The sequence below is a fragment of the Halictus rubicundus genome, chromosome 15, assembly GCF_050948215.1.
Source record: "Halictus rubicundus isolate RS-2024b chromosome 15, iyHalRubi1_principal, whole genome shotgun sequence".
Lineage (NCBI taxonomy): Eukaryota > Metazoa > Arthropoda > Insecta > Hymenoptera > Halictidae > Halictus > Halictus rubicundus.
In genome coordinates, this window is record NC_135163.1 from 6881189 (window position 1) to 6908794 (window position 27606).

The window sequence follows — 27606 nt, forward strand, 5'->3', positions numbered from 1 at the left end:
CGTCTATGGGGTCGACGATAATGGCATCGGCGTCGCAATGGGGCGTCGAAAAGAGCGTCCGAAAGAATCGTTCGACAGGGAAAGTCGATCGATGCGCGTGCGGACGCAATTAACGAAATACAGTCGGAATGAATAGAGTGCTTTGAGCGTTCCAACCCCGAAGCGTTCCGTTAATGAGGCCACGTGCGCCTCTAGCGCACAGACAATGCTGACTAGGTATACAGGGTGGTCCAAGCGGTTGTAAATATTGATCCGTAGCGAGCCGTGTTTCGCTCGGAAATCCCGTAGGCATTTATTTGAAGAGGCTACAATACCACTCGTTTCTATTCCTTTATTCCGTTAAGACAACCCACCGGGACCCGCTGCTAACCAAACGATCCGACGACGTTAACCGATAACTCGCTCGTATAGTAATCTCACTACAATGGCGACCGATACACGCGGAGGTTCGACTACAGCCAGCAACGCTGGTACAGATTCTGGAATATATTATCGGATCCTGAAGAATTTCGCCGCAATGCGGGCGGAAAAGTAGCTGAATAGGCCTGCCCGATGCCCTACAGGGAATTTCAGTTCTGGGAGGCTTTCTCAAACAGAGAAATCGTATTGCCTACAGGGTGATTCAGAAATGCCATAAAAGAATTTAAATTATGAAAATCAGAAGTACTATTCTTGCCATATATACGATATAATTTAAGGCAGTCATTCAATTAAAAATCGAAATTTAATTTATTACTGCCTACAGGGTGTTCCAAAAATTAAATGGTTCCGAGTCATTCAAGAAAAATTGCAGAAACAAGTCAACCGCTTAACATGAAGTTTAAGACTAATTTTTCCTTAAAAGCAACAAAAAAACAGAGAATTTTTACTGCCTACAGGGTGATTAAAAAATCAAATGGTTCTGACAAATACGAAAACAGTTGAAGAAACAAATGGTCCAGTTAAGGAGAAGTTTAAAATGAAATCATTCAAAGCAATAGGAAACAGCAAACAATTTATGCTGCTTACAGGGCGATTCAAAAGTACCATCGAAGAATTTAAACAGAAATAGAAATTGATGTCGAGATTCTCACCGTGAGTACGGCATAATTGAACAGTTAAAGTGGGCGTCGCCTACAGGACGGTTCAAAAGTTCTCTTCCAAGTGAACGCACCTCCCGCGAATAGGAGCGCCGGCAACAAAATATGCTCTTATAAGGTCTCGATTGCGGGTAATTATGGCGCGTCTCGATTGAGAAAGGGTCGGGGATCGAGGGTACGGGTTAGCGGCTAGTTAAATCGCATTAGGCGGAGAGATGTTCGCGATGGAAGCCTTTTATGCAATTTCGTGCGAGCCCCTGCACGAAGACGAAACCAAATAAGGTATCCGGTGCGTGGAGTGCGAAAACGAGGAACAGGTGACACGACCCTGTTGCGTGATCCCTTTATTCCCAAATTCAATCACTATTCCATCTCAACTATTATTTTCCAAATAATTTATTTGGACAATGTCCGGTGTTATATTATACGCAAGAATAATTCTAGTGTTCCTCAACTGCCCGAAATATGTTAATACAGCTGCCTATGGGAATATAATTGACTCATTTTTAAAAATTTATATTTTTAAAAAATAGTTCTTGAACAATTTACTTGAACATGAAGAAGTTCGAGTGCTCTGGCAGGAAAAAGCCCGAAAGACGGTTAATCATTTTAATGAATGTGGTTTAATTAGCAGACTTTTCTGCATACAACTCTACTAGGAACACCAAAAAAAAAAAAAATGCTCGCAGGATCCCACAGTCGGAACAATCGATACTCATCATCAGATTCGACTCAGCGTTGCTTCCGCGTCTCATAATTGAACGGGAATTTTTGAGAGTTTCCCTTCGGAGCCTCGACCGACTAATTACATGTGGAATTCTTCGTTGCGAAAGGTGCTGTGCTCAGGTAGGTAATTACTCCGGATTCGATCGTTCGATGGACTAGTTGCTAGGCAAATTAAGTGCTAGAATGGGCTTGTGTGCTTGTGTGTTTCGTCGTTCTGCCGGCGAGCGTGTACCCGGTCGTACCGAAAATAGATTAACTGGGACGATGTTTCCGTACAATCGAATTAGTTTATGTTTTCGGCGATGCCGACTGGGCTCTGTTCGTCGAAACGAATCTGTTGAAAACGGATGTTGCTCAGTTTCCGAGAAATCCTCGTGTCCAGATCATCGATCCATTCGCAATTCCCCAAAAACATTTACAACTAACTTGAAAATTTTGGCGCACTCAAAATTCAATTTATGGAATAAGAGCAGAATTTTTTTAGGACCTGGTAACCTGGGACCTAGTACAGCAAATGAGAGCAGAATTTTTTTAGGACCTGGTAACTTGGGACCTGGTAACTTGGGACCTGGTAACTTGGGACCTGGTAACTTGGGACCTGGTAACTTGGGACCTGGCAACTTGGGACCCGGTAACTTGGGACCTGGTAACCTGGGACCTGGTAACCTGGGACCTGGTAACCTGGGACCTGGTAACCTGGGACCTGGTAACCTGGGACCTGGTAACCTGGGACCTGGTAACCTGGGACCTGGTACACAGTAAATGAGAGCAGAAATTTTTTGGGACCAGGTAACCTGGGACCTGGTATAGTAAATGAGATCAAACATTTTTTAGGACCTAGTAACCTGGGACCTGGTAAAGCAAATGAGAGCAGACGTTTTTTAAGCCCCGGCGTTACAGTAAATGAGAGCAGAATTTTTGTAAGCCCTGGTGTACAGTAAATATTAGCGCAAAAATTAATGATAAAATTCTGGGCAAATAATTAACAGCAAATAGAAGATATGTATGGGTGCGGAAGCGATAAAGGAACAAGTTTGGAACAGTTACCTGGACATTCGGTGGCACACGGAGAAAAGCGTCCATTCGGTTCGAACGTCGCCGCAACGACTACGCCCGTTTCTGTTTCGTCGGGCCTCGGATACATATTTAAACACATTGAATCAGCAATGTTGCAGAGAGCCAGGTATTTTCAGTGGAACTTGTCGGGAACTTTAAAAATACATTGACCGAGCGAGGCGATCCACGGTTCGATTAGTCGTAGTTCAAGTGCAGAGAAGAGAGAGAGAGAGAGAGAGAAAGATGCAAACACAGGAAATCTACAGGGAAGAGGACAGGACGGCTGTATTGGATTCTTTGCGCGTGAATTGCTTCGAATTCTATCGCGTTTGTCGGTGACGCGGTTCGAGTTCTACTTAAAACTTGGTCCTGGGCCAACTGCTGACTGGTTCGGGGTTCTTCGACCGTACGAATCTGGGTTCTACACGAGACCATTTCGAATTCCTCTCACGTAGCTGCCTGCCCGCGGAAATCTGCACGGAAAACATTTTCTTTCGTTAAAGAACAACTCTGATAGAGCTTCGGGTTTGACTGGTCACGCGACTTGGAATCACGTGGTCGACCACGTGGATTCGTCACGTGTCGCATTTAGAAAACAAGCTACTACAATCATTATTGTTATTACTGTCTTAGATGTTTGCCGCGACTAGACTGCGAATCTTATGTACTTATAAGAAAAAAGGACGAATTTAATTTCAATCGGTGGAAAAATTCAAAAATTGAACAACATCGATATGTTATTTTCAACTTAAAAATACTATTAAAGTTCATATACTATTAAGGTTCATATGTCTTGCAATTGAAACGGAAAAATAGATATTGTAGCCAACACGTATTAAAATTCATCGTCTTATCTTTTCACTTGGAAGACTTTAAAAATTTTGTACAAATAAACGAACGAAGATATGGAAAATAAATCGTACGTTGTATTTTAGATAATCCTGTTAAGAGTATCTGTGAAAAGTTTTAGGTCAATCGCCTTCACCCTCCGGCGACAGTAGTTATTGGCGTGAAAGCGGCGCGACGGGGACAATTCGCCCGTCAGCGAATAAAAGCACCACGACCGGTGAGTCAACGATCCGACGATCCCCATGATCGCGATGATGCGAGCTGTTACATCATCGTTGGACGAAAGTTCGGATGGCGAAGACATGACCAAAAAAGGCAGCAAAGCGGATCGCCTCTGCAACAAGAGACACTCGCGTTGCATCGCGTTGCATAGCGTTGGATCGCGTCGGGATATGCAGCCAGACGAATTCCATCGATCTTCGAGATTGTTGTACGTCTGGTTCTTAAACGGGGATCTAGATCGATTCCGAACCGGAAATCTAGCGACGAAAGGTCATAGACATTTTTCTAGGGGAAATTCTGCGGAAATCTCGAGGGTGAATTCTGGAGAAATCTCTAGGGGGAATTCTGCGGAAATCTCGAGGGTGAATTCTGGAGAAATCTCTAGGGGGAATTCTGGAGAAATCTCTAGGGGGAATTCTGGAGAAATCTCTAGAGGGAATTCTGGAGAAATCTCTAGGGGGGATTCTGGAGAAATCTCTAGGGGAAATTTTGGAGAAATCTCTAGGGGAAATTCTGAAGAAATCTCTAGGAAAAATTCTGAAGAAATACCTAGGGGAAATTTTAAAGAATTGTGTAGGGAAAATTGTGGAGACGTATCTAGGGGACATTCTAAAGAAGTATCTGGGAGAAATTCTAAAGAAATACCTAGGGGAAATGCTAGAGAAATATCCGGGGAAAATTCTGGAGAAATATCTAGGGGAAATTCTGAAGAGATGAAATAAAAATTCGAAGAAGAAAAATTAGGAAAACTAAACTAGGAAAACTTCAGAAAATCTGAAATGAACGAGGTACTAGAAATTAGTTTCAGTTGCGGACGGAAATTGTCTGGGGGGAAAATCGAATGTCCCGGAAGCTGGGGGATTAAAAGGAGAAACTGGAACTTTCGAGGAGTTCAAAAGTTAAAAATTTCGCGAGGCAATCGCACGGCCATCTGGCCGATGCTTTCAGCGCGTTTCTCGCTAAAAGCCCGCGGACACTCGAGATAGTCTCGAGTAGCTTTCGAAAGTTCCGAAAGGTCTAGGAGCATATGGCGTTTTCTAGCAGCGCGACGCTGGGCATTGTTCTAATTGTGAGGCCCGCAGCGTTCGCGCGTTTTATTGCCGATTTGAATGCGCCGATTAATTGGTACTCGCTCTGCTTTCACTCTGCAACGGTGCAACGACGGAGTTGTGCGATGCACACTTGGGTTCCCGATCGATGCCGCTCTTCTGCCGCAGCACGACGTCGTCGTCGTCGGCGTTTCTGTCTCTCCGACCTTGGCTAATCGTCTTCTGTAAAAACGGAACGAAAACGCGACACAGCCAGCCAGCCCCCGATGCACTCAATTAAAACTTCTTCCTCGACTGCAGCTCGATTTCTGAATTTTTAACGCCTCCGGTGCCAAGTCTCTCCCCGATATGGCACACGGAATTATTTAACCGAAACATCAATTTTTACGCCAACACGCTGGGCGGTCAAATTACAACTAAATTAAATTTTTCTTTGTCCACATGGATTCTCTTGAGCAGAACACGATTTCAGAAATTTGAGAAGAAAATGTCAAAAATTTGACTTTCAGAATTCTTTCTGGACGATTATGATTGGTCCTGCCAGCCACGAAGGGATCAAGCAGAATCTTCAGCTGACTTTAGAAAGCTTTGCGTAGAGAGTATACCGCAAAAAAAGTAGTATTTGTACATCATGAGACTTTCACTTTTCATTTTTAATATCGTCCACGGTACAGGCGACTTATCTCGAGATTTAATACAATAATAAACAGACCGTGGGCATTCATGCAAAATGAAAATTGTCTTCATCGATTGCAAGACACAGTGGTCAGAAGCTGTTTTCTTTTTCTTTTTTAATAATCCTAACAATTTAAAAATAGTTTTACTAGTATTAAGTAGTAATAGTAATACTGTTGTTTTCAATTGCACCACCTCGTTCGTCCTGTCAATGCATAAAATTCGCAGTGTAATAATATTGATTTCTATTGAGGAATATTTTTCATAGAATAGTTCTGATAAAAAAATAAATGTCGAAGAGCGACGGATACACGTTCGTTCTGTCGATATAAATCGTTCCCAGGCTTGCTAATAAAATGAAAGACGACATGGGAAACCCCTCGGGAACGTTTAAGAACGTCGACTGGATATACTGCTTCCTATCACGTTGCCATTTATTGTATTTATAACGCTGCGAAACGATTTATGGATTACCGTGAGCGTCCGTGGCAGAAATATTACTTATACGCACGTTGAAGCTCGCGTGGACAAAATGTTGCATGGAATATCTGGCGACAAACAATTTATACTCAAGCTTATGCTAATAAGCATTTCATGTGTATTAACTCACTTGCATCATAAGGAGAATTGAAGAATTTTTTAACTATATTTAAGAAGAACAATTTGGAAGAGTAAAAAGATATTTCACTATATTTTAGTAATTTGTATATATTTGTTATGCATATTTACTATTAAGTACAAAAATGTTGTACTCCCTTAAGAGGATACATGTATTCCTCAGATCATTTGCAATAACTTTTTCCTTTGCGAAAATGTTCTGCGAGGCTCCGTTAAGGAGCTATTAACGAAAAACACGGGCCAATCAGAGGGCTGCTACGGCAGAGCGCGGCGTTGGTATTGGCCGAATCGGAATCGGTCCGCAGTAGCCGCGCTCCGATTGGTCCGAGTTTTTCGCGAATAACTCCTTAACGAAACCGCGGAGAAGATTTTTGCAAAGGAAAAAGTTATTTCAAATGATCCAAGGAATCACCCCTCACCCCTAACCCATCACATTTCAAGAAAGTACAATATTTTTGGGACACTGACATAGAAAATGGAAGACACTGACATAGAAAATGGTAATCACTGACATAGAAAATGGTAGACACTGGTATAGAAAATGGTGGAATCGTTTTCAAGACTTGAATGTGTTTTGATAGCTTAGAAATGAACGAAAAATTTATGAAAACGTGCGAATTAATTTTCCCAATATCATGGTCTACTCATTTCCCAATCAATTCAGACAACAGAGCGTTCTAGCAAAGTATCCTACACTGTGTCCCAACGAAGTTTCTCGATAAAGGAAACGCGATTGTCTCCGGTTTGCGTGTTTGTTGAAAATGGAGGAAGTTTATTGAATATCTCCGGGGTATAGTGTTTGGGGCCGAGCTCGCAGAGAATCCAAAGAGGAACAGTTATGAACTTATTTCTGGCCGGGGAAGCGTTAACCTTTGACGGCGCGCAGTCGTCGGTGAATTTTGTTCGTTTTCAGTCCGGCCATCTGCGGTCTCGCCATAATATTTGCACTTTGCGCACACCATTGCTTGCTGCGTCGTCGTCGGTATGCGGGGAACGCGGTGCGCGTCCGATCGTTTTGCATCCTCGGACCAACTTGGATTTCAATTATACAGCCCGTTCCAAAAATGTCGGGCTTCCTCGAAAGAGGAACGATTCCTCAGACCATTCGAAGTAACTTTTTCCTTTGCGAAGACGTTCTCCGAGACTTCGTTAAGGAGTTATTCGCGAAAAAACGCGGACCAATCAGAGCGCGACTGCGTCGGACGGATTCCGTCTCCGCCAATACCAACGCCACGCTCTCCCGTAGCCGCGCTCTGATTGGTCCGCGTTTTTCGTTTACAACTCCTTCCGCGAAAAACATTTAGGGACAGGAAGAAGTTACTTCGAACGACCTCTGTAATCACCGCCCTTCAAGGAAACACATATCTGGGACACCCTGTATTTCTCCATCGTAATACGACGCCGCGCTGACCTTCTGCCGATTCCATTAAATCTGCGGCCGCGCTTCTTTGTAATCAGCCCGCGGCTCTTTATGCTAATTGGCTCGGTGGGAAAGTAATTTCAATTTCAATCGCACCGGGCCGAAAACGCAAATACACTGCGCTATCGCTTTGCTTCGCTTTAACCGTGCAGCGTTCACGTGAAATATTTTATATTATTCATGACGCCATCCGTTTGGTAGATAAAAAGATATACAATGTCAACAGACAATAACTTTCTACTTCACGCCAATTTGTTGTCATAAGAAACATAGAATTAGGAAGTCATAACTGTTTTATACAGTACCAGAATAATTTTCTAATGCCAATTCAAGTCCCCATAACGCCTGTTTAAGCGAAAAATGAGGAAATGGGCGGTTCCGTCACGCCCCAAGGACTCCTATTGGCTGAACAAGGGCGAGTTCCAAAGCGATTGGTTGATAGCCTGCGCGAGGCCGCCTACTGGCGTCTCCCTCTCCCCACCAAGACTCCCTAGCTCCGCCCACTGAGCCTTCCTTGACTTGCATTCCATATTTTTTTTAATTTCTTTGCAGTATCGATCAGGAGACTAAGATTTGCTAGATTTTGCTTCAAGATGACCGAGTTTTCTGAGCTGATGACCATCTACACTGAGTGTGGGAACGTTCCAGTGTTTTTCTGATGCACCTTTTGATTAAAACTGAAAAAGCCCGGTGTCTTTGAGGCGATGTCACGATCAGACGCTGCTCAACGACGCATGGGCGGTCTGCAAATAGCTCGGAGGAGGTCCGTTCCGGAGGAGGCTGTGCCAAAGGTTTGCTTTTTTAAGCGGCGACACGTGGGGACCGGGCATTTTTATCGCTGAACGATAGGAGACGTCCAGGTCTGCTAATAATAATCGCGTTCCACCGACGATAACGAACCTAACGCTCCGCGACGGTATAATTAATACATCTTCTAGATTATTAAACCATCCCACGTTTCTCCACCACGGTGTCTCTTGATTTGATCATTGACGTCAAATTAACACTATGCCCAGTGAACAATGTGATGGAAAGGTGAATAGTCATCCCGTCGATTGCAAAATGCGTATACATATGGTGACTATGATTAATAATCGACTTGGATTTTTTGGGGGAGTTTAGAACAATTAGTGCGAAACGTGAAAAACATTTTTGAAAAAATTACAGAGAAAATACTAAAAAACCGTTTTTCACAACTTTCTTATGTGGATCTATGTTGAATATTTTAAGAAATAATTTTTGCAGATCTGTGTCAAACAAGTAATTACGGAAATTTATTTTAAATAGAAAAAGCTGAGCATTGAACTGTCAAAAGTCTGGAGAGGTGGTTTGGAAGTGTCTAGAAACGTTTCGATGCTTTCTTGTTCTTAACAATGCGATTCGTACTTTCACTGGCAGCGATAATTTCATTGTAAATTACCTTTAGCTGGCTGCAACGATTTCTGCGAGGATCGTGTAGCTAAACGTTTGTGGCTTTAAGCTGGAGAGGATATTCCAGTCAATTTTGTAAATTACTTCCTTGAGAATGAAACCCTAAAACAAGACGAGATGTAAGTTTCGAATGTGATTATCGACGACGTTTAAAACTAACGAAATGAAGTATAGAATACGATACTATTCATTCAGTATCAGTTGAAAGTGTATCAAATTGAACTCGGATTGAATACTGCAACTTTCGAGAGTTCGTGCATATATGTTTTAGACAAAATGGCACCTTTGGTCGAGTTTAACGCCAAAAGCAGACGCGGTGGGGTCGATCTCGAGCCTTGAAACTTTCTTACCAACGGAAGGGGTATTAAATACAGCCTCCGACAACGGTGTTTGTCATTTCCCATCCATCGGCTATTAATAATCCCCGCGCTCGTGGGGGCAAATGCACGCGCTCCAATAAAATCGCTCTGTTCTCTCCAGAATCTTACACGGTGCGGAACATTCTCCTCTCTGTGTGTAAACGGGGTAAAGGAGTCTTCGAGAAAGAGCGAAAAAACAGAAAAAGAGTCGGACCTCCAGTCGATCTCGTCTTCCGCCGACCAAAACATTCCGCATTTAACGCCACCAGATTTACAACGCGCGTAAATCAGTCTGGATCTGGAGTGCGTCGCGCCTGAAGTCTTCCAAACGACTTTTCGTCCTCGAAATCGACTTTGTCTAATTTTATTCCCTTCCAATGTCGGTTTCGCGAAGACACTATCACCGAAAAAATTAAATTAGAAGTACCAAGTAAAAAAAGATTAGAGTTACCATTCTAAAGAAACAAAAAATTGCACTACATTACGCCAGAAATATTCTCTTCAGTGTCTCCAAATAATTTGTTGCTGGTCAAAATGCTTATAATTTTCGGAAGGGGATTTAGCAAAGTCACGCGCACGCGACACCGGCCGTCAGGGCGAATTATAAGCGGGCATAATCGAAACGAGGAAAATTTGATACGGGAACGTGTTCGTTTCGTTTGCGGGACTCGGTGTGTGTACGTTCCTAATTAAATTCGGCCCCGTCGCGAGGGTTTAATAAAACCGCAGGAGGGGTGGGAATCTCGGTTTACGTCACCGAGCGCCATTTATGCGATATATGCCATTTATCCGTCTCTCCCTGATGTCCGGACTAGGTTGGTCGAAAGTTCTGCGCGAAGAGAACAGCGGGGTTAACAACAGAGCGGATTTATCCGGATCGCAGTTGCACACACGTGGCCCCCGACAGCCCCCGCTGACCCCCGCTTGACCCTATTTTGGCCCCCGTCGAGTACCCACCCTCCGAGAACCCCACGACGATTGTGCATGGGGTTCTTACACCGACATGGGGCCGTCCTTGAGTCATCGAACGCGTGCAACAGAAATATTAGTGTTGCTCGTAGACTGTGCGAAAATAACGGCTGGCCGATACACGATTATCTTTGTTTTCCCTTAAATTTATTTACCAGATTGGTACTTTTTCCTAGAAACTCCTATCTCACCCAGAATCACAAACATTCCGAACAAATTTTCTAATAGTCAATTTTTAACGCTTGGTTCGCGGAGCACCAACAGTGACCATTTTGCATTACTTTATAAAAATAACAAGAACCTGCTGCCCACACTTTTAGCAATATTTTTTAAACAATATATACCCAAAGAAACGAATTTGCTAAATTATTTCTCAAGCATGCATCCTTAGAATCCCAATAATTTTAAATTAAAAATATTAGAACCTGTCATTTTACAGTTAAATATGGTTAAATTAAAAATATTAGGACCCGTCATTTTACAGTTAAATATGGTTAAATTAAAAATATTAGAACCTGTCATTTTACAGTTAAATATGGTTAAATTAAGAATATTAGAACCTGTCATTTTACAGTTAAATATGGTTAAATTAAGAATATTAGAACCCGTCATTTTACAGTTAAATATAGTTACCTACTTGCAGTATGCCCAACAAGAAAATCCACCAAACTTCGACCCAAAAGATGTAAGAATAAAAATAGAAACATTTAGATCTGTCCTAACCTAGGAAAATCGAATATCGACTAGAAAATGGCTGCGTCCAAGGTCGCCGTATCGAAATTCATTTCCGCGGATTCCGGCTACGATGGAGCATGATGGCTACACGCAAGAATGAGCCACGGAAGGTAGCCTCAGCGGGGTTAAGAATAGATCTTCATTGCCATAGGTCAGGCAGACGAATGGCAGTCTGCTCGAGATGCAAACGCGCCGAGATGCTAGGCAGAATCATTCCGAAACACGAGCAACAATAAAACATACTGCTGCTGGCCTAAGCAAGAGAGCCAGCCAGCCATTTGCCCGGAGATATCCATTTAAAATAGAACCTGGAAGTCCGAGAAGCCGATACACCGGAGATCTCACATACCTGGAACTGCATTTGCAATTTGTACCGTTCTACCCGAGACTTCAGCATGAGTTCTCCGTAATACTAATATTCTAAAAATATACCGTACAATCTGAGAATTCATCGACTTCGAGCTCGAAACATTTTTCAATTTTTCTCTGTTGAAATTTTACGAAGAATTCCGATCCATTTACGGAACAACAGTAGACTAACTGTTTTTTTTTCTTCTTCTTTTTTTTTTTTACTGGAAAGTAGAGCGTACATAGATGTACTGATTACGTATATTTTTAGATTATTTGTAGGGAAGTTGATTCTCACAAAGAATTTTTGAGAATTTCACAGGCTCTGGCCCCAGGTCATAGTCTTTCACTCGGGATCTCCCAAGTCCTAAATAAAGAGATATTTCAACGGAAAACAGAACCTACATTCCGCTGGGTCACCTGGCAGGCCCTTCTTGGTCCTACGAGATCCCATAGACCTTTCTTCAGGTCCTCCCCTACCTGTTAGACAACTATGCGCGCCGCTACCGATTCTGTAGTTTGGGAGCGAAAGATACGCACTTCCTGAACAAACGACTGACCCTTTTCCTAGCTCAACTTGCCAACCACCTGGCAGACCCTTAGACACGATCTCCTTCAAAGGTACTTCAGTGTGGACCAATTGGAAGAGACCTCGCGCACAAACCATTGAACTTCAGAAAAAGAACCGTAAATCTTTGCGAGGACCTTGGGAAAGGTCTTGGGAACTTTCTTGCGTTTTCGAGACCCTACTTTGAGGTAAAAGTTTTCCCATTTCGACCTAGTCAGGCCTCAACAAATTTTATTGTTTGAAATGAAACTTTCGTTCCTAGCACTTCTCATTGAAAATTTCGCTTTATTACTTTTCATTGAAAATTTCGCTTTACTACTTCTCATTGAAAATTTCGCTTTACTACGTCTGATTGAAAATTTCGCTTTACTACTTCTCATTGAAAATTTCGCTTTATTACTTTCCATTAAAAATTTCGCTTTATTACTTTCCATTAAAAATTTCCTCCCACTTTTCATTAAAAATTTTCTTTCCCCTACTCTTCGCCGAAACTTCGATGATCTATTAGGGGTAGATCGGTCTCAAATTGCAAAGATCATGTTCACTGTGCATGCATCGACAAAAACTGTTTCAAGTCTTCTCATTATACATCTCATCGTCACCATGGTGCAAAGTTTAGCTGACATTTAAGATTGCACGGGGGTGAGTTTATTAAAGACGTGAGGGATGCTACCCTTATTTTAGCTATGTAGGTAGGATGGCGAAATAATTGTTGAATATTCAGGAAGATGTTAATGAACCTGACAATTTTTGTCCGAGACAGTTCTTTTTATATCTAATACACTTCGTGCGCCGCATTCGATACGCTTCATGTTACATTTCGTATGTATCACTTCATCTACTGCATACGATACGTGTCGCTTCATGTGCTGCATTTGCTATACATGTAACACGTTATGTGCTGCGTCTTGTACGTAACACTTCAGGTGCTGCAGCTGATATGTAACACTTCGTACGTTGCATTTTATACATATGTAACATTTCATGTGTTGCATTTTACATGTATGTAACATTTCATGTGTTGCATTTTACGTGTATGTAACATTCCATGTGTTGCATTTTACATGTATGTAACATTCCATGTGTTGCATTTTACATGTATGTAACATTCCATGTGTTGCATTTTACATGTATGTAACATTCCATGTGTTGCATTTAATACTCCATGTATTACATTATATATGTAACGCGTTATTTCCTGCATTTTGAGTGTAACAGTTCACGTGCTGCATTTTATATGCGTCTACTGCATTCAATACGCAACACTTTCTCTGTCCCCCGTTTTGTAACATTTTTTTCATAGGTGTAACATCAATAAACATGAATTTTTCGTGGTCGCCTCCACGGTTCTGACGCGAGGGGTAGCGACACGAGTTATTCCGAGGATCCAGCGAGTTTCCCTGGAAATCACACGCTGGGATCGGGATCGCGATCGCGAGTAAACATCCAATTACCTCTCTCGATCCCCCTTGCAACTTGGGAACCGAGTCGGCTGGAACCGAGAAGCAAAAGGAAGCTGCGGTTAGGTCCGCCCACGCTCCGGTCATGCCGCGGAGAATGATTTTAACGAGACGGTAAATATATCCAGCCGTTCGACGGAACGAATGGCAAGCGGACACACGCACGCACGCACACATACATCAGTCCCGAGTAGTGTTGCGATCAATCGAGCGTGTTCCAGCCGATGTTTCTGCCCGAGAATCGGGTAAACTTTCAGTGAAACGCGCGTGCACTCCGTCGGTCGATTTTGCAACCGTGCGGGAACTCGAGACCGAAATTATGAAACACCCGGTAAATTACCTAAACAGGTACTCAACGCTAAATGTACCACCACCGGTCAAATGACCGGTTCTAGATTCTTTATTTGACAATTTTCGATATTATAAAGATGCTTTCATGAACAGATTCAATAAATATCTTTAGTAGAGCACGCGTTGCAATGAAAACCGCGCAAAGTCTGAATAAATTAAATCTTGTCATTTTTATAAGGTAACAAGTATCTGTTACATTTATAGCTCGGTACGTTTAGTGTTACTCTTACTGGAGCAATTAGGAAATGCCGGGATTAAAATCGTTTTTAAAATCGTTCGAATTTTTCGTTCAGTTTCAGATCGAGCCTCGCTCGTGGTGCGAGAGGTTGAAACAGCAAAATGGATAAAATTAACCAATTAACCGCGGAGTTTAATTTTAAAAATCCCTCACGGCCGAGGAATTAAAATCAAGCGATGACGAGCATACGCGTCGAACGCGGGTCAAATGCCGCTACTATAAATTTGACGAAAAGAGGAAAGCAAAATGAGAAAGAACCGTGACATACGGTATCGCCAGATGAGGGGAGGGAGCACCAATCGAGGGGAAAAAGTTACCCCCTCTCCGCCAGTATGCGCGACAGAGAACGCGTCACGTGACCGGGCCGCGACGGAAGCGCGGTAGAGGGGGAAGTTGGAGTGGGGGAACAAGTCTCGATCTGGTGACATACTGTTGATCGAACAATAATTATCCGATCGAGATCGGTCCGCCTGGAGGAGCCGGTGTATCGAATAATTGTAAAAGCGCAACAAAGTCGAGCGTGCGATGCACTTTTGGTCGGTGAGCGTGGCAAGGCCGAGTGCACTATGCATCTCGAGGAGGGGAGTACCGTCGGGAGAAAAAGTCTCGAAAAAAGAAGAGAGAAAAACGAACCGGTGCAGCGGAGTCGGTGGAACAATGCCGGTGGAAAGCAGCTGCCGCCGGTCGGCGAACAATGGTTTACCCGCGATGGAAAATAATTATTAGCGGAGAGGGCCCCCGCCGCGAGTGATCGCGATTGTTAGATACACCGAGAGATTCCCTCCTCGCTTCTTCTTCTTCTCTTTCTCCTCCTTCTCCGTACTCCCCCCGCGGCCCCAGTCCGGTCATGAATTATGCAAAGTACTTTCCGCTCGTATTATCCGCAGCTATTTTCTGCTCGCGCGTTGTTCTCATCGTCGCGTCGCGTCGCGTCGCTGGTCTGTGCCGTTGTTGCTCCTGCCGAAGCGTGTGCGCTGCGGAGAAAGCGCACCGAATTCTTGCTCGTTGCCGAGATTCTCGAGATTACGCTTCGATACGGTGCCACAACGATCGAGCCCCCGTGACGTTCTGCGAACAGCATGATCCAGCCGCACGCGATTCTTATGCAAGAAAACCCGTTTCGAGCGAACAGGCGCGCGGTTCATCCCGAAAATTTTCATCAATTAACCCTTAGCACTCGAATGGCGACCGTAAGGCGCCACTAAAAATTGCTGTATCGTTACGCAAAATATTTTTTACGGTATTAAATTTGTTCACTTCAGTATTGTACGAGTAAATTGCACCATTTTCGTATGTGTAGCGTGAAAAGAAAAATATATTGAAGGGATATATTCTAGGTCGAAGGAAATGTTTCGTTTTGGAGTTAAAATAGCTTCGAGTGCAAAGGGTTAAGATTTCGTCTACCGATAAGTGAACCACAGTGAATTCTCCATATATGTCAGCAACACAACAGCGACATATATCGGCCAGGTGACATACCCGAGTTATGGTCACACTCCTCGGCGACCGAGGCTTCTCAAGCTTCTTGGCTCCTCAGGCGGTATAGTTAGTGGGGATAGTTCCGCGACATTTATCGTCCAGGTCTCGGCGACATATATAGAGAAATCACTGTACTTTGAAGTATCTCTGGAAATTTTTACAGAATTTTTTTTAAGGTCCCACTGTCATTCCCCAATATTCAAAAACTTCTATACGGTGAATTCTCGTTACGAGTCAGTGTCAGCCTCACAATTTGGAGTCAGTGGCACTACCCACACCACTTTTCTCAGTCTTCTTGTCACTATCGCTTAGTAGTCATAGGCTTTCACGACTTGTAGACGAATATGACTATTACGACGCTCAGATTTCGTGTAAGAGTCAGTCATAAGAACGGCGCAACTGACTCGTAACGAGAATTCACTGTTGTCACTGTAGTTATACAAAATGCCGGTTATACAAATGCATTACCGTGGTCCCTACTTTGTCGGAGCGCAGTGTGTTCACCATAAATGGTACAAAGAAGCTTTCCTCGTGTGCTCGTGGCGATACAATGTCAGGGGATCTCGATCTGTTTTCATCAACACATCCGGTGAAGATGGAAGCGACTTTCGATGCTGTTTAGTTTAGCCAACAAGCCTCGAACACAACCGCGCAATTACATACTGTGAATAGAACACAAAGGGAGGCAACGAGCGCGAGCGCGCGCATAGCACTCCCACAGTCGCTTTCTTCGATTATGCGTGCCGGTAGAGGACCGGCCCGCGAAAGTATGTACCCGATTGTCCCGCGAAAAGACACTTCATTGTCGCGATCGTGAAAGCACCGGCTCCCCTAATTGCGCCTGTCTGCGGGCAATATTAAACGACCGACAAGCGGGACTAATTGTCTTCCGAGGAATCCACGAGTCCTTCAAGTGGACACCTTATGCGTTCACAGAGGAGTACTCACTTTTGCCGAAGACCCTACGCGAACTTCCGTGATTTTTGGAAAACTGGCTGACCACTTAGGCGACTCTCCCAACGATAAATCTGATTTCGACGCTTCAGCGACCGGAAGTCTACCAGCTTCCAAATATTTTAGTAAAAATCTAATATTCTCGATTTACGATTACTAAAATTGTAAAGATGAGGGGAATTATGTAATGAATTTATTTCTCTGAGAATATATTGTTTAGCACTAGGTTTACGGAGCCCGTATTTTACATCACTTTATAAAAATAACTGTATCTACCAAAATCTGTAGCCATTTATTTCATAACATATACCCAAAGAAATTAATCTGTTAAATAATTCCTCATGGATGTATCTGTAATATCTCAATATTCGTAAATTAAAAATATAGAATCCGTCATTTTGAGGGTCCCGTAAATCCAGTGTTTAAAAATGGCTAAAAATTTGGATAGAAGCATTCTTATTATGTTTACGAAGGAATGTAAAATGGTCACTTTTTAATGCTCCGAAAACGGAGGAGACAATGGATCCCTTCGATCCCCAGGAATATTCTGTTATCGTTGGATCAACGACAGCTTGAATTCACGATGTCTGCGGTCGGTCGGGCCTCGGAGAATGATTTGAACGGCACTGGTAAATATATCCGCGAGCCGGACGAGCGGTAGAGAGAGAGGGAGAGAAAAGTGGCCTAATCCGAGCGTGATCACGGTTTCAGCAAGCGGTAGGGCAAAACGGAGGACTCCGGTTCGTCAAACGGAGAAACGCGAGTCCGCTCGGCTTTGGCTACTCTGCATTCTGCAGAGGACGTTTACCGGGGCTGCTTTCGGTTGCACGAGGTTAGGCCAGGTTAGGCACCACGCTCTCCTCTGGCACTCTTATTCATCACCCACGTGGCCAATCAAAATAGACGATCGCGCGTGCCGTCCGGCAGCGAGATCATTCTTGCCCGGGGACAACAGGCTGATTTACTGTCTTTCACCGGAGAGGATCATTCGGGACCCAGCACGATCGCTATCATCGTCACGCGTCATTGTTGCATACGAAACGTCCGATTTTAACAGTACCATTACCACTAGGTTCACGGGGAACTAAAAGTGACCATTTTTGCATTACTCTATAAAGATAACAAGAACGTGCTGCCCACATTTTCGGCAATATTTTAAAAATAATATACACCCAAAGAAATAAATTTGCTAAATAATTTCCTTAGTATCTCATTAATTCTAAATTAAAAATATTGTAACCTATCATTTTGAAGAGTCCTGTAAACCAAATGCACTTATCGATCAGAGTGTCTGAAAATTGAATTTTTTTGGTCGTTCGTGTTCTTCATTTACAAGATTGTTATGTATACGAGTCAATAATAAAATTTCGCATTTTTATTATACTTATCGGGGCAATTTTTCGCGACTCCCTTGTGCAGCAGGAACTGCATAAAAAATCCCCCATCATACTCTCAATCGTCCAGAGTCCGGTTAATGAGATAATTCGCGACGAGAGGACACCGAGGGTCACCGTGTCATCGAGTGCACGCTGGGACGTATTCAGATGCGGCCCACGCCGCGCAACACTCGTGTGCAACACGGACGATGCAACGTCCCACGTGACGGGTTTATAGTTTGCACAGTTTTCTCGTCTCTACCGATAATAACGGGCCGGCTCGCTTTCCATAAATTAATTATTCTAACAGGCTGTTCGAGCGTGCCACGGACGATGGATCTCTCGACCCCACCCCGACACCACCGCCCAGCGCACGATGCAACCGATGCACTTTATGCATTTTATGCATTTTACGCCCCTAGGCGTGGACACGAACGCACGAAAGCCGACGAGACACGGGATTAGCCCCGACGACTATACTTGGAACATGACTAGGCTTGTTCTCTCGTTGCGCGCGACGTAAGGTAATTTGTCTGATATCATCCCTCGCGAGTTTTTAATTAAATTCTGTTACGATTTAACTCGTGCATCTCTATTAAATCGACCTAACTACCTTATTCGTTAATAGGCCGTCGTCGGTCTGTGGACTGCTTTATGCAAAATAAACATATTAATCTTGATTTCATAATTTTAATAAGCCGGATTTATGGAGAGTTTGATAATAATATTTGGTGTTAACACTTGGTTTACGGAGCACTGAAAATGACTGTTTTATGTTATTTTATGAAGATAACTGTATAAAAATTTGTAGCCATTTTTTAAATAGCAGATGCCCAAAGAAATCAATTTGTTCAGTAATTCCTCACGGCTGCATCTCGATATTCCTAAATTAAAAATATTAGAAAAATATTAAATCTAGTGTTGAAAAGACTGTTAGAAAATGGCCGGTGAGTAAAATGTTAAAAAATCTGTCCGCAGGAATACGTTTTTGGTGAACACGCGGTCCAGAAAGGTAGGTTGAAACCGAGCCAAGAGAAGCGTAGAGAGATCATCGCATGCGGGGATGCACGTTGCGAACAATGTTTCCTTGGCGATGATCTGGCGGCCAGCTCTAAAAGCGGGAAAGCCCCGGCGTGGCCAGAAGCGCTCGTAAATTATTCCGGTCCCGTGTAAACATTAAACAAACCCGTTCACACGCACGGCAGGACACCGACGAGGAACGAAAGAAAGTTCCACTTTTACCGGAGGTTCCTTTTACCGGCTGCGGCGGCAACCAGGCTTTCGAGGCATCCGGCTCGAATTCAATTTGCCCGACACGTTACCGATTCGAATCTCCCGCGTCTTGCATATACAGGATGTCCAAAAATGATGGACCTTCTCGAGGGGAAAGATTCCCGAAGCCATTCGAAGTACCGTTTGGAAAATGTTCTACGAAGATTCGTCAAGGAGCTATTAACGCTAGAACTACCAACAAGTAAATGCAACTGGCATACATTGTCTTATAACAACAACAAAATTCGAGTAGTTCAGATTTCGTACCAGTTTTGTTTAAATATCTACTTCGACAGAGAAGTTTATCAAAAAATTTTCTCATGAAAATATTGTTACAATTTCGTTATTTCTAAAAGAAAAAATTAGGAGCAAGTCATTTTGACTCGTGAAAAACACGGGCCAATCAGAGGCCTGCTACGACAGGGCGTGGCGTTGGTATTGGCCCAGTGTCGCCGGATGAGGGGAGGGAGCACGAATCGAGGGGAAAGTTGCCCCCTCTCCGCCAGCACCACGCGTCACGTGACTGCCCCGTGGGGGAATAGAGTCGTAGAAGGGGAAGTTGGAGTGGGGACACAAGTCCTAATCTGGCGACACCGTATTGGTCGAGCCGCAGTCCGTCCGGCGTAGCAACGCTCTGATTGGTTCGCGTTTTTCGTTAATAACTCCCTAACGAAACCGCGAAGAACAATTTCGCAAAGGAAAATGTTGTTGCAAATGATCCCAGGAATCACCTCATTCAAGGAGGTACATTTTTCGGACACCCTGTATAATGTAGATTCTACACGATGCGGATAAAACGCTTTGAAGATCCGTGAGAGAAAAGAAAAGTAACTGGAGTTCATAAACTACCGTTCCAGATCATAATGTTTGAGCGCATCGAACGGCTTGTAAAGGGGCTTTACCGATTTCCTTAATGTCTCTATCGATGTATACCGGGTGACCCGAAAATCCTGCAACGTGATATTCTTGTTAGAACTATCAGAGTAGACGAAATGTTGCGCTTAAAGATTTTCTGTTTTCCAATTCTCGAAGATAGAAAAATGCGACTGCGCAAATCCGTTTAGTGAATTTCACTAATTCGTGCGTGCACTGGCAATAAATGTTAATCGAGACCTCGTGGAGAGCTCTTTTGCAATTTATAAATGGGACACAATTATTTTGCCTATATTCATTATTCTTACCTTTGAAGCATAAGGAATATTAAATAATAGATATACAACATATATATTGATCTTAATGAAAATATTTAATATCTCATTTTTAGTATTCATTATACTTATTTTTGAAACATAATGAATATTAAATAAGAGATATACAACATATATATATATATATATATTGATTTTAAAGAAAATATTTAATATCTCTTTTTTAATATTCATTATGCTTCAAAGATAAGTATAATTAATACAGGCACAGTAATTGGTACCCCCACGGTAATGGGGTACCTGCAAGGCACATTATTTTCAACTTATCGAAATTGTTAGAGAGAGATAAATCGAAAGTTGAGGCTAACGAACAGATAAGTGACGAAACGTGCCAGAAATTGGAACGAAATTTTGACACGTCCAACCGGCGAACACTTTTTACTGGTCCGTCTTGTGTTTGGCCCAGTTGCTCGGCGGCGTGAGTGATTTACGCGCGCAAAATGAACAATCACGAAAGTCATTTCTTCGCTCGGCATGCGGTATGCATTTTTTCCCAAAGTAAACATACCGAGAAAAAGTGACTTTGGCGTCCATCGGCTTCGATTTCGAGCAAACAATTATCGCAACTGAGATCCCCTCCGACTCGGACGCCGAGCAAAATTATGCAAATTGAAGATCTCACCAACGTTGAATCAAATTTGAAATGAATACGAATTTTTTCGACGTAGTATCCTAACACTTTTCCGTCGAGAATGTCCCGAGGAATCGACGAATGTAAACAAATGTTTAGGGTTCCGTTTAAAAAACAAGCGCAATGGCAGTTTGCTCGACGATAGAGGTTGTTAAACAATGCAACATATTACTGCACAATTTCTTTCCATCTGCAAAAGAGACAAAGTTATGATCAGGCACGGTTTTCAGAGCCACCCTCTGTACATATGAAGAGAAATAAAACTATTCGTAACGGTTTATTAAATTATTTTGAGTCGGGGGAGTGCGAAGAATCTAAAGGGCCATTTATGCGTCATCCGGCGCGAATTAAATTTCGTCGACGACGATTTCTGTTGATCTTACCAGACACCCGGTATGCACGGTTGTTTTTCATTTCGAACGACCGCGTTGAAGAGTGAAATAATTGGGGGGTCTCGAACGCTCCACTGAAAGCGAGGTATGTCGTTATATTCGACGGCCTCACGCCGCCTTCGAAATAAACGATACAATCTGTAAATAACTTCGCTTTCATGGATTACGTAATGGTCATCCTTATGCCCTACTTGCGGTGCATTGCGAAACCTGGCCCACGGACCGGGCTTTATGTAACAAATCGCGAAAAAAAAAACGAGCCTATTAATTATTCCACGATCCGGGCACAGGTTCCTCGGTGCGCGAATTAACGAACCCCAATTACCTACTTCATTCATAAGAGAAGCGACGTAAGTCAAAAAAAAAAAGGAATTTTAACCGGAGAGCCATGTGAAAGCTAAAATTGCCAAATTTTGTTATTGCATATAACCACCAACTCAGATACCGGGTTAATTGTCACGTACATTGGTTATATAGTACACCACGATTTATATATTTATTATTATAAATATATTTTGAGTTATGTCGTTTGTACTGCGAATAATTGTTTGCTCTTGTTTGTACTATTTTTTAACTTCTTTTAACTGGCGTCGGAAAGTATTATTTTTCCACTGAAAGAGAACATTCGTTTTTGTAGTTTGTTATATGTGGACATTCTTTATAATTCGAATATTGTGGTGACTGGTTCGTGGACCACCCTGTATATGAATACGCCCCTGGCAGAAAGAGTTCGATCAAACAAATCAAGCGTTCATCGTTGTATTTACTTTAACGATAAAGGCAACTGTGCAGATAAAACTCGTCCTACAGGAAGGAAATATTAATATCAACATGGGCGTGTTTGTTTTTCGTAGGACACCGAGTAAGAAATTATGCGATTCGAAAAAGTGTTCCAGTGTTTCGTACTCGGTCATGTATTTTATATCAGCTAAAAACCGATTTATTGTCATTTTATTATTTGCTGCATCAATTTAGGATTTTAATTTCAACTTTATTATTTTCTAAATCAATTTACTAGTTTCTGAATCAATTTATTATTTTCTAAATCAATTTACTATAATAGTTTCTGAATCAATTTATTATTTTCTAAATCACTTTACTAGTTTTTAAATCAATTAATTATTTGCTAAATCGATTAATTATTTGCCAAAGCAATCTATTATTTATCGAATCAAATTATTGTTCTATTATTGATCGAATAAAATTATTGTTTGCAGAATCAACGAATTACTTGCCGAATCAATTTACTGCCATCAACTTCATTAACTTCTTCGCATTTGTCTAATGTACGTGCACCGCAACTTGTAATTTTTAACGAGCACCTAAATAATTCTCCCAGCGCCCACGTGCGCAATTTTGAAAAAATACTTCCTGGAAGAGTTAGTACGTACCGGTCGGTGTTATTTCCTAAAAATGCTCAGCTGATTTACGATCACACAATCTCTCCAAAAACGCCAAGTAGAAATTCGTCGGTTTCAATTGCTTGACTTTCTACTCGCTCGCGATGCGCGCCGGTTATATCCCGAGTTGTACTTTTCGAATGACGCTATCGTTGCATGATTACACGAGCTTATCTGCCCTTCCATGAACCACGGAGCTCGTTCCACAGTGCGCGAACACCGTACAATAAACGGCCCCCATAAACACGACGTAGTTTATTCGTCGCGCAGTAACAACTCGATACGGAAATCTCCCCTAATCTCGCTTTGTCGATCACGGTCGGCGAGAAACTTCGTGTGGATTCTATTATGGAACTCTTAAATTGAGGTTTCGAGGTTTAATTGTTGTAAATGCCGGCGCCGCGCGCTGCCCGAATCAATAACGAGTGGGGGTCCACGTTCGAATTAATTAACAAAGGTCGGCCATTCCGGCGACACTTGAAACCCTCTTAACCGAGTGACACAATGAGCCCTTCCTCGCACTCCCGTGCGCTCCCAGAAACCAATTAAAATACTTCCAACATTTTACCTCGAGGGGAGAACACAAAACGCGAACAGAACTGTACCTAGATTCCCGGAAACTCTACTCTCTCACTAAATTATGCTAAAAACCTTTTCCTAACCGATCCGAACGAATGGACCACCTTGTATATGCGCAACTAGATGATAAAGAGGATGAATATCAACATTTTTCTACATTTCAAATGCTTTCTAAACGGTCGAGTGAAATGGACCACCCTGTATAACGCAGAAAAAGAAATTAAAAATTAATGTTCCTTCTCAAATTAATTTCATCTGTACATCCTCGTAAAATTAAATTTAGAAAGTAGAGTTAGACGGGTGCTTCGTTTACTTGAAATCTTTCATAAATGGTGGGTGGAAATTAAATTTACTTAAAAAGAAAAACGCTATATTCCCGGTACAATTAAATCAAAAGTATGTATGTCGGGTTCTATAAAGTGATTCGTTTGCCGGAAATGCTGCGTACACGGCGGAGAAGAATGGACCACCCTGTATATAAACATTTGGGCCGCCACGCGTGTGCACAGACCCGCACACACGCGCACACACACGCGACGCTCGTGTTGGCCAAAGGGTTAAAAGCGGATGAATTCGAGAAGACGGGAAGCAGTTACAGCCGCTGGTCAAACGTAGGAGTAGACGCGGGTTAATTGACAGATCGATAGTACTCGGAACATCGAGCTAATCGGGTGAAAGACCCCGGTGTGTCTCGCTTTCGAACCCGAGAAACAAAAGAAAGAGAAAGAAACACCATCTTCCCCGGCGGCCATCGTCGTTCGTCATTAACCAAAACAACTCCGACGACCATCCTCCTCTTCACGGTGCTGGATTGACCAATAAGCGAAGTAAACACGTGCTCGGACGAAGGACGCCATCACAGAAATTCTCCGAATTTACTATCGTTTACATTTCAAAACGAAACATTTCTTCCTACCTACAATATTTCCCTTCTATGTACTTTTTTCATGTTATGCATACGAAAATGGTGCGATTTACTCGTGCAATACTGAAATTTTTCAGTAAATTTAACACTAGGATTACGGAGTAATAAATACAACTGCTGAATATTGCTTTGTAATAATGACAAGACATCTATTCAAACCTAATACCATTTTTGTTCTAACATGCGCTTAAATGAAAAAATTCTGATGAAAACATTTTTATAATTTCAGTAATTGTGAGAGAGAAAATTAGGAACCAGTCATTTTGACTGGCTCGACAGTTCTAGTGTTAACCCTTTGCACTCGGCGCTATTTTCATTCTAAAAAATTTTTCTTCCGTCTTGGGAATATTTTCATTTTATTCATACGAAACTAATCCCATTACCACATATAATAATTAAATGATAGTAAAAGGTGGCGGTGGTGGTAGTGTTAATGATAGTAATCTCCTTGTTTAGTGATCTATTACATAGAAATTTTGTAATGTAACAACTATTTTGTAATATTTTTTGTAATTTCTTTGAAATAATGCCACAATAATTTCTAGTGGTGCATCAGAGTCACCACTCGAGTGCAAAGGGTTAACAATGTAAAAAATATTTTGAATGATACAACAATTTTTAGTGGCGCCTTACAGTCGCCCTTCGAGTGCTAAGGGTTAAAAAAAATTCCTAAGAAATCGTACAGGCACGATATAAACATGGGTTCAGTCGAGGGGCCCGTTTCGCGGTAACAAAAAATAAAAACAAATTAAATTATAAACTCGGGAAAATTGCTTGGGGCCTCTAAAGGTCTTAATCCAGCACTGTCTCTCTACGACGGGAACCACACGACTGCGATATTGTTTCTCTGATAGGCCCGTGTATTGTAATCTGGGGGACCCGTGTAGAATACAAAAAGGGAAAAAAAGACCTCGACTACTGCGCACAAGAGCGGGAACAACATCTGCTCGGTTACAGCTTCCGAGCGGTCTGCGCACCCGACGCACGGAGAAATATTATTTCATACGGTCAAATAGCATTATGCTCGACCACGGTTCAAAATTATTGCGATCGACAACACGCTAGAACTCGCAATTTGCACTTGTCAATCGAAATAACATTGCGGTTTACGTATCATTCTCTCCGGCCGCAAGGACGTCTACACAACCTTTTTTTTTTATAGACTCTTCAGCAACCCGGTAAAAATACATTTTCTCTGCCCGTGGTTTATTCTGCACTTTTATTATTAACACTGGATTTTTTACGCAGCGCTGACCGACTTTATGGAAATATCGGGAACCTGTCGATTGAAAATTTTTAGCAATTTTTTTCATAATACCCAAAGAAACAAAGTTGAATAATTTTTTATCGATGCGTTGCAATAATTGTAAATAATTATCAATAATTGCAGTTATCAATTATTTCTTATCAAGAATTATTTGTAAATTGCATTTGTTAAAACTCGTAATTTTGTCGCGTTCCGTGAGCCCAGTGTTAATGAAAAATATATGACCGGTGCAGAAATGTCGAGCTACGTCCCCGCTGACCTTGAAAAAGTCGCCGTTCTTACCGAATAAAAGAAGAGGAAGGCAACGAGAAAATTCGCGCTCGATGTAGCCGCAGTGTGGGTACAGCTTTAGGTTTACAAATTAATTAGTACGGACTAATGGTTACACTGAATGGATACGGATTACGTAGTAATGCTAATTATTGTGTGCGGGCATGGATTTAAAAAATGCAAGCGAAGTCTAGTTTTAGCGATAATATTGCATTGAATTTTTCAGATTATCAAATAAAACGTACGAGAATAACCTGAACGTCGAGCAGAAACGACGCGCGGTACACCCGTAAAACAGAAAATCACAGGGCGTTTAATTCATAAAATATTTATAGGAAACCTTTTTCTCCCGAGGCGAGCACACACGCGTGAAAAATAATCCGTTCATTTTTATGTAACGCATTTACATAACGCAAAACATTTCCTCGTTTCAACGGAAGGCCATCTTAAATTTCGAAAAGGGCCGTTGGTGGCCAGCATCGAATAAACTGCGGTCGCATTTATTGCAAAAATGAATTAAATACAAACCTGTACAGGGCAAGGCAGCCAATTACTGTGCCTGTACTAATTGTACTTATTTCGAAAGCACAATGTATATTCAAAAAGAAATGTTAAACTTGTTTCATTAAAATCGGCTAATATGTCTCTCTCTAAATATTCATTATGTTTTAAAAACAGATATAATTAATACGGGCACAGTGACTGGGTTCCCCATCCTATACATTATTCCCGACTAAATAAAATGTTGATTGCGCAGAAAGATCCACAGTCAAATTCGAGATTCATCGCTTACGTATTCGGGAGCTGTCGATCCCCGATAACTTCGATAAGATGTCTCGCGTGCGACCGATCGTTACCGAGATACCGCCTAATCTGTATGTGCATCGGCGTAGAAAACACTCTCGATCGAACACGTAATGACAGTCGTAAGGAGAGCGATTGCAATTGGAGGCTCGACATTAGATATACCCTCCCCGCTCGTCTTATAGCGAGAGATAACGTCTGGTCCGGGAAGGGTGGGACGCGACGGATTTTGCGAATCGATCGCTATACTAGAGAACGACTATAGAACCACGGTCCTGATCACCGATCGACTGTCACCAATCTCCCCGGAACAAATTCGAAAAACGCGAATCGAACACGTCTAGAAATTGAGGGGTGCATCCCTCGCAACGACGCGCCACGAAATCGATAACCTGTACGAAAAGGACACTGCGACTTACCTCGGATCAAAATCGTTGGATCCTCGAGATCGGAATTTTCCTGAGTCGTTTATGTTCGACTTCGTTGGATACGTTGGTGGATTTGACGGAATCGGTGAGGGCCGGTTTCGTTTAGGCGTGCCGGTTGGGCTGTTCCTTTGGCGAATTTCACAGGAGACGGATTCTCGCTCGGGCAAACTGGCCGCGGCGTTTTCTCGCAAGCTTCTCAACGAACGTTTTTCTTTTCCTGACAGTCGATGGAAGAGGAGATCGTTTTCGCGTGTTTCACCGGATTCGTTCGAACGTCTCACAAGTTCTCTCTGTCCCGATCTCTTACTCGCCTGCACACGAGTATCCACACCACTTTGAGAGCACCTTCGCGGATCGACTGGCAACTATGTTCGTACGGATCACCGTTGCCAGCCTCGCGAACCAGAGCAATGGCTCTCTCCCTCCCTCCAGCAACAACCAGCGACAACTGGCGACGGCCAACAATGA

At 42.5% G+C, this 27606-nt stretch overlaps 1 protein-coding gene across 3 annotated transcripts in view; it reads right to left on the reverse strand.

Moving 5' to 3' along the window:
* The window catches only part of Corn (microtubule-binding protein cornetto), a 48420-nt gene extending 20831 nt beyond the window's left edge, over window positions 1–27589 (reverse strand). The window contains exons 1-2 of one of the 3 annotated variants that reach the window (XM_076801421.1): window positions 27130–27589; window positions 9115–9227 (exon numbers count right to left, since the gene is read on the reverse strand). Coding sequence is in view for 1 of the 3 variants with exons in the window: in XM_076801419.1 (XP_076657534.1) it covers window positions 2853–2888 (36 nt within the window). In the remaining 2 variants the exon portion in view is untranslated. Of the gene's footprint in view, window positions 1–2852; window positions 2974–9114; window positions 9228–27129 lie in introns of those variants that run through there. The other 2 variants (XM_076801420.1, XM_076801419.1) reach the window with 2 other exon arrangements.
* Between the last annotated feature and the right edge of the window lie 17 nt (window positions 27590–27606).